The sequence below is a fragment of the Notamacropus eugenii genome, chromosome 5 (assembly GCF_028372415.1).
Source record: "Notamacropus eugenii isolate mMacEug1 chromosome 5, mMacEug1.pri_v2, whole genome shotgun sequence".
In the NCBI taxonomy this organism is placed as follows: Eukaryota; Metazoa; Chordata; class Mammalia; order Diprotodontia; family Macropodidae; genus Notamacropus; species Notamacropus eugenii.
The window spans coordinates 184,803,598-184,819,862 of NC_092876.1; the positions used below are offsets into that span (position 1 = coordinate 184,803,598).

The 16,265-nt window shown below is 43.4% G+C and overlaps 1 protein-coding gene across 1 annotated transcript in view; it reads right to left on the minus strand.

Moving 5' to 3' along the window:
* Positions 1-16,265, minus strand: part of B3GAT1 (beta-1,3-glucuronyltransferase 1) — a 58,784-nt gene that overhangs the window by 7,456 nt on the left and 35,063 nt on the right. The window contains exons 2-3 of the mRNA XM_072611638.1: positions 6,878-7,024; positions 365-867 (exon numbers count right to left, since the gene is read on the minus strand). Of these exons, the coding sequence (XP_072467739.1) occupies positions 365-867; positions 6,878-6,989 (615 nt within the window). The 5' untranslated portion in view covers positions 6,990-7,024. The remainder of the gene's footprint in view (positions 1-364; positions 868-6,877; positions 7,025-16,265) is intronic.

Here is a 16,265-nt window from a genome sequence, read left to right on the forward strand (position 1 = left end):
ATGTTCCAGATTCTAGTTAGAAGCCCTGGCTCAGTAAACATCTCTGAGGCCCCGGGTACATCTTCCCTCCCACCATGACCCTTTCTGTGTTCCACTGTACCCTACCTCACTCCTCACAGTCAGAGAGCAAGCCTCTCCACTGTCCTACCCTCTTGGACCCCGGGCCCTGGTCACTTACTCCCTTCTCTCTATCCACCAGCCTTTTAGCCAGTCTTCTAGGGCCCCTACCCGCCTGCTCCTCTTTTCCTTCACATCTGGGCAGAATGCTGGGATTCTCTGCAGCCCCACCATCCCTTCCTCCTTCCCCGCCTTCCTCTCCCCACCTCCCCCCAGAAGACCATGCCAGATGGGTGGCTGTCCCCACCTCCTCAAAGAGTTCCAGGCTGTAGGTGTTGTCGTCGTCCGCGAAGTAGACCACGCCAGGCTGGCTGGCGTTGCGGGGGAAGGTCTCCCGGAGCCAGCGCAGGGCGAGGTTGCGCTGCATGGTGCCCCGTGGGATGCGGGGATCCCTGGCGTCCCCCCGCAGTTTGTAGTTCCGAGGAGTCTCCACGTGCAGGTGTGTGTAGTTGAGGCCGGTGTCCCGGAGGAGGCGGGCAGTCAGCGGTGTCCGGCGCGGGGCGTCCTCGACCACCAGCCAGTGGAGGTTTTGTACATGGAGCAGCGTATTGGCCAGCCGAGTCAGCTCGGCCTTCTGCACTGGGCGACTGTAGGTGGGGGTGACCACGTGGATGGTGGGCAGGGTGTCCGACCAGGGCGGGGGACGTGTGTACACGTATTCTGTCCTCACCACCTCCACTATGTCCCGGTCAGACATGCAATACTCCCTGGAGTCCACGCTGGGGTCCCGCCTCGTGTCACTCCCATCATCTAGGGAGGGGACAAAGGAGGGGTCATGGAGATAGCACGGTGTAGGGGAAGGAACCCTGGAGACAGGCAATCGGGAGATCTGGGCAGGGAAGTTCTCGCCTACCTCACTATCAAAGGTTCGGTTGTCTTGGTATCTCCAGTGCTTAGCACTGTGCAGACGTCTAATCTGATTACAACTCACAACCACCTTGTGAGAAAGGCACTGGTATAGTTATCCCATGTCACAGGTGGGGTTCAAAGAGGTTAAGAGCTGGTAAGTGTTAGAGGCAGCATTTGAACCTGAGAATTTTTGACTCCACGTCCAGCAGATTAATCCAGACTCCCCACTTATTGCAAGAATCTTTTCTACAGAATCCCTGAGAGATGAAAACACCAATCTCTGTTTATTTCTAGTGATGGTGGGTGAGCTCATTAGCTTACTGGGTATCTCTGCTTATAAGCCAGCTGTGCCTTATAGTGAGCTAAATTCTACCTCCCATTGATTCCACTTCTGCCCTCTGGAACAGTACAGAATAGATTTATTTGTTTACTCCTCCCCCATGGAAGCCCTCTGGTCTTTTCTGCTCTTCGGCAGCTTGTTTTCACATAACCACGTAGTCTGATCTCTGTTTTATATATTTTTTATGGTTATTTTTATTATCCTTGTTTATTATCCTTGTCTTATAAAAGAGGAAATGGAAGCAGGTAGAGGTTAAGTAATTTGTCCAGGGCCGCACAGCCAATAAGTGTCTGAGGCTGGATTTTAACTTGACCCTTCCCGTTTTCAGGCCCCGCCTCCTATCCACTGCACCAAGTTCTCAGTGACAAATGATATATGTGTAAATGCAAGATGTAAACTTTGACACTTCAGCTATCTCATTATACCATTGTACAATCTTTATCTTGACCAAAAGAATAGATAACAAGCAAGGCATTTGTCGAATGCTTTGTTAAATTCTAGATACATTATGTTTACTGCATTCTCCTAGAAACCCCATTGAAAAAGGAAATAAATTTATTTAAATTGTTAGTGGATCAATGCTGAGCTTTAATCTTTATCATTTTCTTTTCTAAATGTTCAGAAACTAACCAGAGGTTATACAACTTGTTCAGCATTGAACCTCTGAGGCCCAGAAAAGCCAAATGATGTACCCCAGTTCACTCAGGCAATCAATAGCAAGGCCAGTATTTGAACTCAGATTCTATGACTCTCAGTGCTTTTTCTACTACATCTCACTACCCAGAAATGGGGCAAAGAGTAGGGAAGAGAATACTTAAGTACTTTGGGATACTTAGAAAGCAAAGTGGTCACTATTATTAACCATCATGGTTATTAAGAACAAGTCATACCAGACTAGTCTGATTTAATATGGCAGCTTGGTAGCCCAGGGAAGCCTGGAATTCAAATATGCCCTCAAACACTTTACTAGCTGTGTGACCCCTGGACAAGTCCCTTAATGTCTGTTTGCCTCAGTTTCCAAAAAATGAGATTCATAATACTACCTGCCTCCCAAGGTTGTTGTGCAGATCAAATGAGATAATGCACAGTACCTGGCACATAGTAAGTGCTTAATAAATGTTTGTTTCCTTCTCTCCCTCTCCCCATTGACTTTCTTGAGAAGGTTACTAGAATGGTATACCATAGGCATAGGATCATAGATTTAGAAGTGGAACCTCTGAACCCCAGCATTCTTACAAATGAGAAAGTTGAGGTTTAGAGACTTGCTCAGGCACACAAGCAGTAAATTAGACTAGGATTCCAGCACAGGTCCTCTTGTCTCCAAATCCATCTTTCCACTATAAGAGGGGTGGGGAACCTGCAGCTCTGAGGCCACATCTGACCCTCTAGGCCCTCAAGTGTGGCTGAAGCCACACCTGGCTTTCCACACTTGAGTTCCTAGAGGGTCAGATGTGGCCTCGAAGCCACAGGTTCCCCACCCCTGCACTATACCATGCCTTCTGTGGTATACCAAGTAGGCATTGGACAAAGTCAGGAAATCCTCATGAGCAAAAAGGAGAGATGTGGATAGTAGTACATTTAGAAGGAATTCAGAGCTGGTTGAATGACTTCCTTCAAAGCTGGTGATATATGTCTCTCCCTACCCCCTACCCCCACCCCTGAAGTCTTTATTGGAGTCTTTAGCTATGTTCTGTTCAACATTTTTATCAAGGATTAGGATGAAAACATAGAATGCATCTTAGATGTGTGGATAACCAATTAATGAATCAGTCAACAAGTATGTATTAAACTATTTACCAGACACTATGTTAGAATCTGAGGTCACAAACTCAAAAGGAAGATAGTTTCTCTCCTAGCTGATACATTGGCTAGTAGAATTAGAATCCAAATGAATGTCTACAGGCTGCAATGATGGGTAGAAGCTAAAAGTGAGAAATTTTATAGGTGGAAGTATATGTTTCATTTGGTTTCAAAAATCTATTTCACAAATGCAGAATGGGGTGGGGAGGGCACAGTTAGAAAGCATTTCATGAGAGAAGTACAGGGCTTTTATTGGATTGCTGGATGTGTGTGAGTCAGCAGTTTGATGTGGCAAAAGCTAATTCAGTCTTAAAGTGCTTTATTAATATAAGTATGGTGACCTGAACAAAGGAGATAATAATAATCTGCCCTGGTTAGACTACACTTGGTATTGTGTATAGTTAGAGACACTATGTTTTAAAGTGACTGGAGCATGAAAAGGGTAGCCACATTATGAGAGAGTGGGATACCTTATTCCACATAGGGACTGGGTGAATGATTTGGGTGTGTTTATCCTAGAAAAGATTGAAGGGGAAACCTGAGAGCCATCTTCAAATATTTGAAGGGTAATCATATGGAAAGTTTATGCTTGTTCTGCTAACTCCAAGAAGATAGAACTAGGAGCCACTGGCAGATTTTTCAGGAAAATAGATTTGGGCTTAACAGAGCAATGGACAAGTGGAATGGGCAGTCTAAGGGAAAGTAGCAAGTTTCTGGATGTATTCAAGCAGAAGTTGGATGACTTTATTGTCAGAGGAATCGTAGCGGGGAATCATGATTTGAATTTAGGTTGGACTGAGTGACCTCTAGGGTCTTCTTCAGCTGTAAGTCTCTAAGTCTCTATGTATGTATATATGTATGTATGGGAAGGAAAAGGGAAGTAGTGTGCTATAAGCACATGTGAAAAGATTGCTTTGGAATGCCCAGTGGATAAAGTAATATCCCTCATTTCTGGGGGTGTTGAACTAAGTATAAAGACTTGGAGTTCAGTAGAACTCATTATCTTCCCCAGACAACTAGCCCACTTTACCTGACTCCTTTATTTCAGTTAATGGCTTTATCCTCTTAGGAACGCTGTTTAACACTCTAAAATAGTTATTAGTGCACATTTTGTATCCCCAACTAGAACTGTAAGTTCCTTCAGGGCAGATACCATGTCTTCTTCACTTTTGTATTCCAAGTTTTTTAGCATAATGCCAATAGAGTGAAGTGATTGTCCTTTGTAAATTTTGAAGGTGAAAGAGGTCTCAGATGGAATTATTCTATTCTTAGGGTGGTTTGCAATATTATTCTTTATTTCCTCTCTCCTTTGCTTGAAGGAAGTGAAAAGATATCTAATTAGCTAAATGATTATGTGGCTGTGGGTGTTATCACTGAAAGTTGCCAACAGTCTGAAGTCTTAACTGGATGAGAGTGAATCTGGGATTATAAACTGATAAATCCAGGCAGTTCAGAGTACTGGCCTGGATGAAACCGCTGTCAGCAATATTGTTAGCATGAATTGCCATTCCCTTTTGGGGTAAGAAGGAAGATGAACCCTTGCTGTGGGTTCTAGGCCTATAACAATCATGGAGGCTGGACAGTGGTTTAGTCCTTCCTTTACCATATTTACTTGGGTTGTGAATCATTAGCATGCATTTCTAATGACCTTACTCTGATGAATTATTTCTGTATTGACAGTTTCTTTTCCTTTGTAAATCAATGTCTTTGCTTTGACACCAAGATAGTCAAGGCAATGTGCCATAGAAAGTAGAGTACTGACTTGAAGGCAAGAAGACTTGGGTTCAAATCTTGCCTCTGATGCTTATTTGCTGCATGACTATGCACAAGTCACTTAACCTCTGTGTGTCTCAGACAAACCCCTCTGGATTTTACCAAGTCATAGACAGGTGGTGGTTAGCATTGGTGGAGGGACTTCATACACTGGGAATTCCTTACATGGTCAAATCATTGACCATAAAATCCATCTTCCTCATTTCACAGATTAGGAAGATGAGGTTCAGAGAAGATAACTGACCTATCTAAACTCACACAAATAGTGGCAGAGCTTGGAATTTAAACCCAGTTTGACTCCAAACCTAGTATTCTTTTTATTATACTATGCTATTTCAAGTCATTTGGTAAATTGGAAGATGTGGTATTGGAAGGCTAGACTTGGATATTCAGTTGTGGTGGCAGTCATGGAAGAAGGGTAGCATGGTGATTTGGGGTTGGGTATGGCTGGGGATTAACCTCAGAAGTGGGGAAGATTAGGGGGCTTGATGTCTGTAGCTAGAGGTTAGAGACTGTTGAAGTTTAGAAAATAGTGAGGAGGAAAACCCCTGGGGCTGAAGGCATGGGTACCCTAGGTGAATACCAAGGAGGAGCTGTTGCCCTGATGTCAACTGATGCTGAGAGCAGTCAGCAAAGCCTGAGGTCCAGGGATGGATCCTTCACAGCTATGCACAGAGCAATCATTCAGTAAGTGTTTTTTAATTAAATTAACTGATGAAGCTAAGGACCTCCAAGGATTAGTCATGGCCCTATTCTAAACCTTTAGAGAGAATTGCAGGGGGAGGAGAAGCTGGAGTAACTGATCCTTAGAAAAGGACGTGTTTGGCTGCCTTGAGTTGGTGGGTGGGAATGGGACAGATTGAAGGGTTACAGTTGGGAATGAGTCTGAGGGGTAGGAGTTGGAAGAGGAAGGCTAGGAAGAGGATGAAGGGTAGCAAAGACTAGGAGAGGGTTTGTCATAGGAGTTGAGGGGAAGGTTGTGTAGAGGGTGGTGTATTGTAATGGCAAGCAAAGCAGGATTTTTTGCTGTTTTTCCTTATTGAGTTTATATATACATATTGTATTGCTTGGAGGGAGAAGAGAGAGTGGAGAGAACAGAGTTGAGAGAGAGAAGCAAGCATGAGCAGGTTAGGGGAACATGCTTGTGGGGAGGCCTAACAGAAAGAATGTTTATCGGTGCTCCCTCTGTTGGTCTGTGTTAATTTCTCAGACAGAAGCCCTGTGTGTTGGTCTGTGTTAATTTCTCAGGCAGATGCCCTGTCTGTTGATCTTTTTGAGTGAAGTGAGCTGAAGAGCAGAGATGTGCTTGGTGGAAGAAGGCTTAACTTAAGCTCCTTTTAAGAGCTGTTAAAGTGAATTGAGATAATGGTACTTGTAATGTGTATAAATATTATTACAGCCCTGTTAAGCTTTGTTTTCCTAGAAACAGAAGCAATGGACAGGAGCCCCTGGAGCCTGCTGTCAAGCAGGAGCAGGAAGAGTTTGGAGTGGAACAGTCCCTGGGAGCTGAGACAAGGAGCAGGAGCAGAGAGTTGCCTGTGTGTGAACCCAGGTAAGAGCTAGGAATGGAGGACTTTTCTTGGACACTGTGTATTGATTAAGGAGATTGTTTTTACAGTGACCTAGGGGTGGATGGTGTGGTGTTTTCTGCTACCCCTTAAGGATACATCGTGCTAGGGAAGACCCTAGCCTGGGACCCCCTTACTTTGGGGATGCAATGATATATGCCATGCACCATATGACATACTGAGTGTTATGAGACACTTATATGTATTAGATGATATGTTTTGTTTAAGGATGATGCTGTGAATGTTACGCTTTACTAGTTTATTGCTGAAGAGAGAGTTCATTATGCTATGCAATTAGACCCTTAAAATTATTCACAGCAGCAGTCCTCAGGTGTGCTGCCATGATTGGTGTTACATGTACACATGCACATATACATGCATATGTATGTATATATGTATGTACATATAGGGATGGTGTAGCTTCACTCACCCTTGTGCACAGTGAGCAATGGGGCAATGGGGCTCTGATGCCATACGGTGATGAGCAGCGTCCAGGGCAGCACAATGAGAACGATAGCAAGGATGTCCCGTCTCTTCGGCATCTCCAAGGCTGACTGGACCCACAGCTCTTCATTACCTGGGTGGTGGCAAGTCCAGGAAAGGGGAAGTGGTAGTAGCAGAGAGGGAAGAAGAGAACATGAATGGGCCAAGGAGCCCCAGGATAGAGAGAGACAGAGAAGGGGAAATGTCGGTTTAAAGGTCTTACCAGCTCTTACAACCCACCCATTGCAGAAGCAGGTTTAGGAAGTCTGGTCAGGCCGGAGTCCAGGGAGAGGGCAGCTGTCCAGGGATGAACTCAGGGCCCCAGGGGGATGGAGGCCTGCAATACAAAGCAAAGGGCCATAGCCAGAGAGCTGCTGAGAAGTAGAGGCCCAGGAAGGAGTAGTGACTTTCTTAGGACACACAGCAAGCTAACACTACACCAAAGAGTCTCCCATTGTAGATTTAAGACATTGCAGTGCCAGATAAGTCTCACTTACAGAAAGAGCTCTTGTGGGAGAATGACTCGGGGCTTGGAAAAGATCATCAAGGCAGGAGATCTGGTGTCTTCAAATATACTGAAATACTCATGTCCAAACATCTAAGTCAAAGTAAGATGTTAACAGCCTATTTTCCTGAGCAAAGGCCTCTATCAGACCATAATACCTGGCCTGTCCTTGCCAGAAAAGAGGCAGGAGTTTGATTGGGGTGAAGCAGTGTGGACAAGACTGTGAGGAAACACCTGGAGTACCCTTCTCTTTGTGATCATCACCATTCAGTTGAATTTTATTCAGCATCTGTTAAGCCATAAATATATGTACAGGCCATAGTGCTTAAGTTCCTTGAGGGTACAACCTCAAGGAACTTAGATTCAAACAGAAGACACATATACAAATAACTACAATACAAATTAGAAAATACATGAATTGACTGTGTAGTTTAAGTACTGTGGCAGTGTTAAGGAAGGAGAAATAATTGCTGGCAGAGAGGGATCAGGGAAAGCTTCATGGAGGAAGTGGCATCTGGAAAGCAAATATATTTTAGAAACTTATGGGGTCTAGGGCACTGGATGGGCTGGGCTGGGAATAAAAACAGTTGTAGAACATAGTCCCTCACGTTGTGAGGCTTACAGTGAGATGACAGGATGCAGAGAGAAGGTGCATCTTATTGAGAGGTATCTTTAGCTTTGTCTATAATGTCAAAGAAGCTTACCTTTTCATCCACTCCTTATACCCTGGCAGGATGGATGCCCCAGCTTTCAAGAAGGAGAGGGCCAGAGCCCTTATGCACAGAATCTCACAGATCTGAGGAAGGACCTCAGAAGTTAAGTACTCTAACCTGAATTAGAAGCCTATCTACACGATCCTTGACCATGATTATCTGGTTTCTTACTTGAAGACCTTGAGTGAACCCTCTTGAGAACAATGTTTTCCACTTTGGAGTAATTCTAATTATAAGAAGTTTTTTCTTCTTCTTTTTAGATTAAGCCTTTAGATTGTGGCAACTTCACGTGCTGTTCCTAGTTCAGCCCTCTGAGGCTGACATGATAACAAATAACAGAATAACCAATCCAAAACCTGGCCCACATAATGGTTTCCCACCTCTATGTCCATTTCGATTCATCAAGTATTTATTAAGTGCCTAGTCTATATAAGGCAGAGGTGGTCTGGAACAATCAATAGGTTATGCAGTGATATGTATTTATTAAACATAAGCAGCAGAAGAGGATTCACAGAGATCAGAGCAGCATCAAGTTAGGAGTATTCCCAAACCTCTCAGGGTCAGGAAGACCCAGGTTCAAGTCTGCTGTATCCTGGCTCTTGGACAAGTCACCTCACCTCAGACAGTAGAGCAGCTGCTGATCTTTCTTATTAGAGAGAATTTCCCCTATGGGCTATTCCTCACCCCTAATGAAATCACAGGTCAAGTGATCCCCCAAATGTCCAAAGCACTCTATTAGGCCCTGGGGTTACAAAGACAAGGAAGGAACAGTTCCTGGTCTCAGGGACTTAACATTCTACTTGGGGATACAACATTATATTTGTTGTTAAGTTGCTTCATTCTGACTCTTCCTGACCCCATTTGGGGTTTTCTGGGCAGAGATAATGGAGCAGTTTACTAATTCTCCAGCTCATTTGACAGATGAGGAAACTGAGGCAAATAGAGTTAAGTGACTTGCCCAGGTCACTCAGCTAGTATCTGAGGTCAGATGTGAACTCAGGAAAAGATCTTGCCTGGACTCCAGGCCTCTCACTCTATTCACTGTGCCCCCTAGCTGCTCCCAGATCCCCACCCCACTGGCCCCAACAACATATAAGCGTAATAAGTGAATACAAAGTGCTAAGGGACATCATGGTAGAGTCAGCAGAAGACTAGCCTGAAATTCAGGAAGCTGGATTCAAATCCTGTGTCTGACAGTTTCATTATACTGTGAGCACCTTGAAAGCGGGGATTTATCTTTTGCTCTTCTTTGTGTCTTAGCATTTAGCATAGTTCCTGGCACATAGTAGGGGCTTGATAAATGCTTATTGACTGAAGTTACTCATTGAACTCAGTGCCTCAAACAGCCCTTTGAAATTAAAGTTTTTAAGTGAGAAGTCACTGATCTGCATCACAAGGATTTCCTATCTCCTTTCCTCTCTCCTCCCTTCCTTTCTCCCTCCCTCCTTTTCTTCCTTCCTACCTTCTTTCCTTCCCTGAGCCTCCTCTGGGAGCATTTTAAAGCAGCCTAGTTTTGGGGGCCTCTGCGTAAAAGGCTCAATGACAGGACTGGAGGGGACTAAGCAATCAGGTTAAACTTCTGGTCCAGGTCCCTGGAGGCATTAGCTGGCAAGGAGCTTTATTTGAGCTTTATGAACCCAAGAGAATCAGGGCAAATTCTCAATGTTTGATTTCAAGGCAGCTTTAGATCTGAATTTCAAGTCTCATCATACCAGTCCCAGCGCTTCCAATCCCTTTCTTTTCCCCATTCATTCCCATCCCAAGCAATATGAATGCCAACCCCCAACCAAGTTTTGCGTAGACTTTCCTCTACCTTACCTCCAACCTAACCTAGGAAAGGATTGAATCTCATTAAAATGTAAGCTTCTGTTGAGCTGGGGTTGTAATTGTATTCTGGGTGCCTGGCACACAGTAGGTGCTTAATAAATACTGGCTGATTGATTGTGTGAACTTAGTAACTGCTATCAGCCCTAGGAAGGAAGGGTAGAAAAGAGGAAAGACAAGAACAAAAGAGGAGAGGTAGTCAAAATAGCTATCAACTTCCGGACTGTACTCCAAAAGTTTTGTCAGTTACTGGCAGCAGAAAACCCAGAGATGTGGATGACCATTACATTGGAGAGCAGCATATCAGAGACCACTGCTGGGTCTTTTCTAGTAGCAATAACCTTTTTATTGGTAAATAAACAAATTTTTTTCCCAGTGGCCTAAAGGTGGGACTGGTAACCTACAGTATCCATAGTTTGTTTATTCATTTATTTGTCTAATTAAATTTTTAAGAGAAGAAACACCTTTGGTCTGAGCCCTTAAAATTCCACAGTCCAGTCCTAAGCCCCACACCACCCTCCCAAAGTGACTTTAGTACCTGGAGGTTCAGAGGGGGTGGGGTGTGTGTGTGTGTGTGTGTGTGTGTGTGTGTGTGTGTGTGTGTGTGTGTGTGTGTGTGTGTGTGAGGGTGTGTGTGTGTGTGTGTGTGTGTGTCCGTCCAGAGCTCAGGGCTATTGATTGCCAGACCTCACCCTGGAAACCCTTTCAAAACATGGTTAAGTGGAAGTATCATAGTAACTGACCCAAATCTTGTCTCTGCCATTTAATACCTGTGGGACCATAGATGAATCACATCATTTTTCTGGGTCTCAGTTTCCTTACTTGAGAAATGGGAGGATTAGATAACCTCTGAAATCTAGCTCTCGGGCTAAGAGCCTGTAATCCATCCTTAAAATCCAAAAAAGATCCAGGTTGCTTCCATGTGTAGACTGGGGAGGTAGGAGAGAAGAAGCACAAGTGTTAAAAGACCAGCAGGCACAGGGAAGGGGTGAGGAGAAGCAGGGGGTACAATGAGGTCACGGAGAGTGATTCACATCCAATCTGTTCTTTTTGGTCAAAGCAACTTATAAAAGGAAGTGGAGAGAGAGAATAGTTCTAAAAATAAACTTAGCAATAAACCCAGTTGTGTATTAATTACTTTGGAAGCCATTACTGCTTGAAAACCCCATAACTTTAATGGAGGCTATTATAAGTATAGGAGCAAAATCGTGGAGCTAATTACCAGGCTGTTATTAAGCTGAACGAAAAAGCTACCTTGCCTGTCAGGCAGACAGGGCCAGCAAGGAGCAGGGCCTTGGTAAACCACTTTCTGAGCCCTAATGTTGTTGTTGTTCACTAGTTTTAGTTGTGTCTGACTCTTCGTGACCCCAATCAGGGTTTTCTTGGCAAAGATACAGGACTGGTTTGTCATTTCTTTCTCTAGTTCATTTTGCAGATGAGGAAACTGAGACAAACAGGCTTAAGTGACTTGCCTAGGGTCACACAGCTAATAAGTGTCTGAGATCAGATGAGTCTTCCTGACTCCAGGCCAGGCAGTCTATCCATTGTGCTACCTAGCCCCTTATGTTGCTCCTCAGATGATCTGCATCAGTGGACGCTGGGGAGGGGTCACAGGACTCAGGTAAAGAATGATGTGATCCACTTTGTTCCAAGACTTGGGTTGGTCAGTCAGTTAGCAAGCATTTAGTAATGTGCCAGATACTGTGCTAAGCATTGGGTATGCAAAAAAAGGGTAAAAAGTCCCTGCTGTCAAGGACCTTACCATGTAATAGGCGAGACAACATGCAAACAGCTGTGCACGAACATGATATATATATATATATATATATATATATATATATATATATATATATATATACATATATATATGTATATGTATATATATATATGTATGTATATATATGATAAATCAAAAGATAATCAACAGAGGGAAGGCATTCTCATTAAGGAGGACTGGAAAAGGCATCTTACAGAAGGTGGGATTTTAGCCAGGACTTGAAAGAAGACTTGAAAGAGAAGTGAGGAAGGAGGCAGAGATGAAAAGGGAGAGGGTTCCAGTGTAAGGGGCAGTTCTGCTGACCTGTGAGCTGGCCTCATTGCTGGGAGGCACAGGGAGATGGGTGATGTTCCCCAGAGTAGTGTCTCTACTTCAGGTCATCTCTCCCCATCTTGTGGGCTCAGGATTGTCCTGCTGAGGATTCAGTAGCTGTGGCTTGTCCCCAAGGCTTAATATAGGAACAAATGGTAAGCCTGGAAGCAAGAAACTTTTACAATCCATGCAAAAGCTTCTTCTCAATCCTTAGTTGAAAGCATTTTAAACTTTTATGATGAAAAGCACTGAAAGCCAGCATCAGTCTCTTACCTTTACCCTTACCATAGGACTTATTTCTCTACTAGGGATGTTGGGGTAGTTTAGTTCCCAGAACAAGCCTCAGAGTCTTCCAGAGGCAAAGGAATGGGCAGAATGAGGAAGAATCTAGGAGCCATTGCTATGTTCAGAAAAAGTTTGTGCTGGGGCTAGGAAGGTGGGCTTGGAGGGTACTGAGCTTCATTCATTAAACAACCAGTAAGTACTTACTATGTGCAAAACACCATGCTAGGCACTATGGAATAATAATAGCATTTATCTAATGCCTACTATGTGCCACCGTGCTAAGCTCTTTACAATGTTATCTTATTTGATCCTCACGACCACCCTGGACTGAGGCAAATAGAGGTTAAATGACTTCACCTGGAATCTTACTGACTCCTGGCTCCACACCCTCTACCAAAACAGGAGATTATATTGTAGTGTCTGTGGATAAACATTGGCAGGAGAAGTTGAGGAAAGAACTGACCTTTTCTTGACTTGTTTTGTGTAAATGGAAATATACTGATGTGGGCTTGATAGCTCTGGTGGTGATTAGAGGGACTACATTCCTCCACAGTAGGGTTACTTCTCCCAGCACCCTGAGAGAATTTCTTCTCTAGGAACCCAGACTTGCAAGTGGGAGGGTAGGTTCCAATAATTGACCTGACCCAGAGAATGAGAAGATAAGTCTAAACTCTGTGTGAAGTATTGTAGTATGGGGGTCCATACTAGAGGCATTTCATGCAAATGAGTTCCCTATGTGTCCACATGGGTGTCTTTAAATAGCTCTTCCCCCTCCCCCCAATTTTTTTCTACTTACTAGAGTTGTGTTCCTCTTGGGGCAGCCTTTTTCTGGACACAGTAGGATCTTGCCTGTCTCTTCTCTGAACCTTCTGAGATCCTGATCTTTTTCAAATTAGGGTAAGACTCAGATCAGCTTTCTTTGCCTTATCTATCACTAAGTCTTAGATGCTTTGGTTAACTTCCTCCTAAGACTCTGACATTTCTACTTGGACAACCACAGTCAGGTTCAGGATAACATTTCCCCTTGAAGCTTCTCCTGTCTTTTGAAGAATGAAGGAAAGTCAAGAATTTTCTGACCTTCCATGTAGTGGTAGTTGGGTGGTTTTTAGAAATGATATTGGTTTTGTGTTTCTCTTCACCATTGCTCATTCAAATGTCCCCCACCCTCTGGTTTATGGAATTCCACACAGGAGTTCAACAACATGATTCACAATGGTGCTCTAACATCCCTTTTGTTCCATTTATTCCTTTTCAATAAGCATCTTTTTCCATGGCCTCATTCCAATTACGAATCCTGTTTCTACCATGTCTTAGTAATCTCTATGACTCAAATTCATCTCCTTGCATTAAGATCTCTAGCTCATTTGGCTTTTCATCCTTACTCCACACACTTTATATAATCAGCTGTGGCTATGAGTATTATTTTCACTCCTCTTCTTAGATATGTCTCCTGTGAATTATTGTGCCCTTCTACGGATTTTGTCTTTTTATGTGATACCTGCTTTTCTCAGTGGGATCTTCCTTAGTGATATATATGGGCTACTTCCCCTCTTCTGTTTTCACTTTGAAATCCTCATTTTCTATCTAAGCCCCTCTATGTGGCGTAATAACTTTTGGTGTGGACATGTTGAGTATGAGGTGCCATTGGGACATCTATGTAAAGATTTACAGTAGATAGTTGGAAATGGTCTGGCTCTTGGGAGCAGGGCCAGGGATGGAGATTCATCTTTGTAGAAGTGATAGCTGAAGCTGTGGTAATGGCTGACCATTAGGTATAGAAAAGCAGAAGGCCAAGGATAGAACCTTGGGGGGCATCCATTTTAAGGGATCAAGAAGAAGATAAGGAATCAGTAAAGATGACAGAGGACAAGTAGCTAAAGAGATAGGAGAACAGGAGAGTATATTATGACAGCAGCCAAGAGGAAAGTATGAAGGAGAAGACCATAGTCAATGGCGTCAAATGCTGCCAAGAGCTTGAGAAGATAAGACAAAAAGATATTAAAGGACTTGCCCAACGTCACAGTGAGAGGACTTGAACCCAGGACTTCCTTACTCCCCGTCTGGTCTTCTACCTAGTGGGAAATACTGCCTCACATTTACAAATGGGTGATGAAATTGAGTTTTGGATAAGCCAATTTCATAATACCAGTGGAGCAATAGAACCAAAGATAGAGGGAATCTGTGCTTTAATGGAAAGAACTATTTATTACATTGGGAGTTAAAGTCTCAAGTTTGATGTAACCTTGGGCAAACTGCTTACCTTCTAAGGGCTTCAGGTTACTTACGTGTAAAAAGAGGAAGTTAGATAACCTCTAAGGTCCCTTTTAGCTCTAACATTCTTGTAACCTTCAAAAAGCAGTTTTAATTTGAAGCCTAGGGGCTCATTGAAAGCCACAAGGAAAGGCCATAGGATCTCCAAGGGCTGGAGGTCCAGGAGGGTTTTGTTTTGAAATTCAAAAGTTAAGACTTAAGCGTTTAATCATCTTTTGCTATGTTTGAGAATAATATGGATGCCTGTCATTTCTCTCCCTTTATATGGAGACATAGGGTCTGAGAGCTACATGTGATCTTAGAGATGATCTAATCCAATATCTTCAACATGGGAAACCGAATCTCAAAGTGATGAGGTTTGCCCACATTCACACTACAGTTTATTCCCTGAAGTTTCTCACCTCTCCCTTATACTATTCCCATTCCCTTCTAACAGGTCTCCCACTAATCTTCCCTCTACATTCCATTCTTCATACAGTTGCCTAATGCACAGGTCTGGTCATTTTGCTCACTGTCCAGTTCAGAAACTTTCACTAGCTCCCTATTGTATGAGACAGATCCCTCTTCCCCATCTCCTAGGCAGAAAATGATCTTTCCCCTCAAACTGAGTTAGATAATATTGGATCTGTAAGATTCCTTCATCCCATCCTACCTTGCATTCTATTTGAGTACATGTCCCGTCACTCTGATTTGAATATATGATATGTGCACCTTGAAGTAGGACCATTCTGCATTATCTTTATTTTACCTTTGTATTCTCAGTGCCCAACCCAGTGTCCTGAATGTTAGGTACAGAATTTGCTTTAGTGGAAGTATTGTAAAGTAACCTTTGTCGTCTCAATGGGAAAGGATTTGAATGTGGTAGAGGAGGCAGATTAGGTGGCAGACCAGGATAAATGGCAGGGCTGTGGTCCCAAGGTCTAAAAAGGCACACTCTTCTTTATGCCTTGGGAGGTCATATGTAGAAGAAATGAGATGCCTATGTGAAGACTTTTCTGTTTGCAAACGTTTTCAGCCAGTGTCCCAGTGCTGTTTCTCACAGGGCTGTGGAGCTCAAAAGCTGGACTTCTGGGCTGGAAGTGGAGCAAACCCAAGGAATACCCCAGGATTCCTTGGCATGATTTGAATTTTGCTTTTAAAGAGTCATCTGTAAAAATCCCACTTGATGTAACATTTGCACTCACTCTGTTTGCATTTCCCAGCCTGTCTTCTCCCCTCCTGTATTCCTCATGTCCTGATGCTTGTTTGCTCAACATCAAAGAACACAAGAAGCCTTTCTGCCTTGTTGGTAGCCCTACCACCCAAGAGAATCTTGGGAAATGTAAAGGACACAGGAGGATTCATTTTCTTTTACTTTTCCTTTCTGATGTTCACTTCTCTTGCCTGCTGGTAGATTTCTCTGAGTATGTGGATCTCACCTCACTAGTATCCTGCCCCCTTAACAGGCCATGCCAATTCTTTCCTTTACCCAGGCTGTTCTCCTCTTTGCCTTTTCTAGTCTTTTAGGTATAATTTAAGTCAGTTAGGCAACAAATTCTTACTATGTACCAAATAACTGGTACATGTATATCAAACTAAAATCTGAGGATACAGAAAAAAATGTTCCTGCCTCTGGGAGCTCACATTCTAATGGAGGAGAAAATATGTA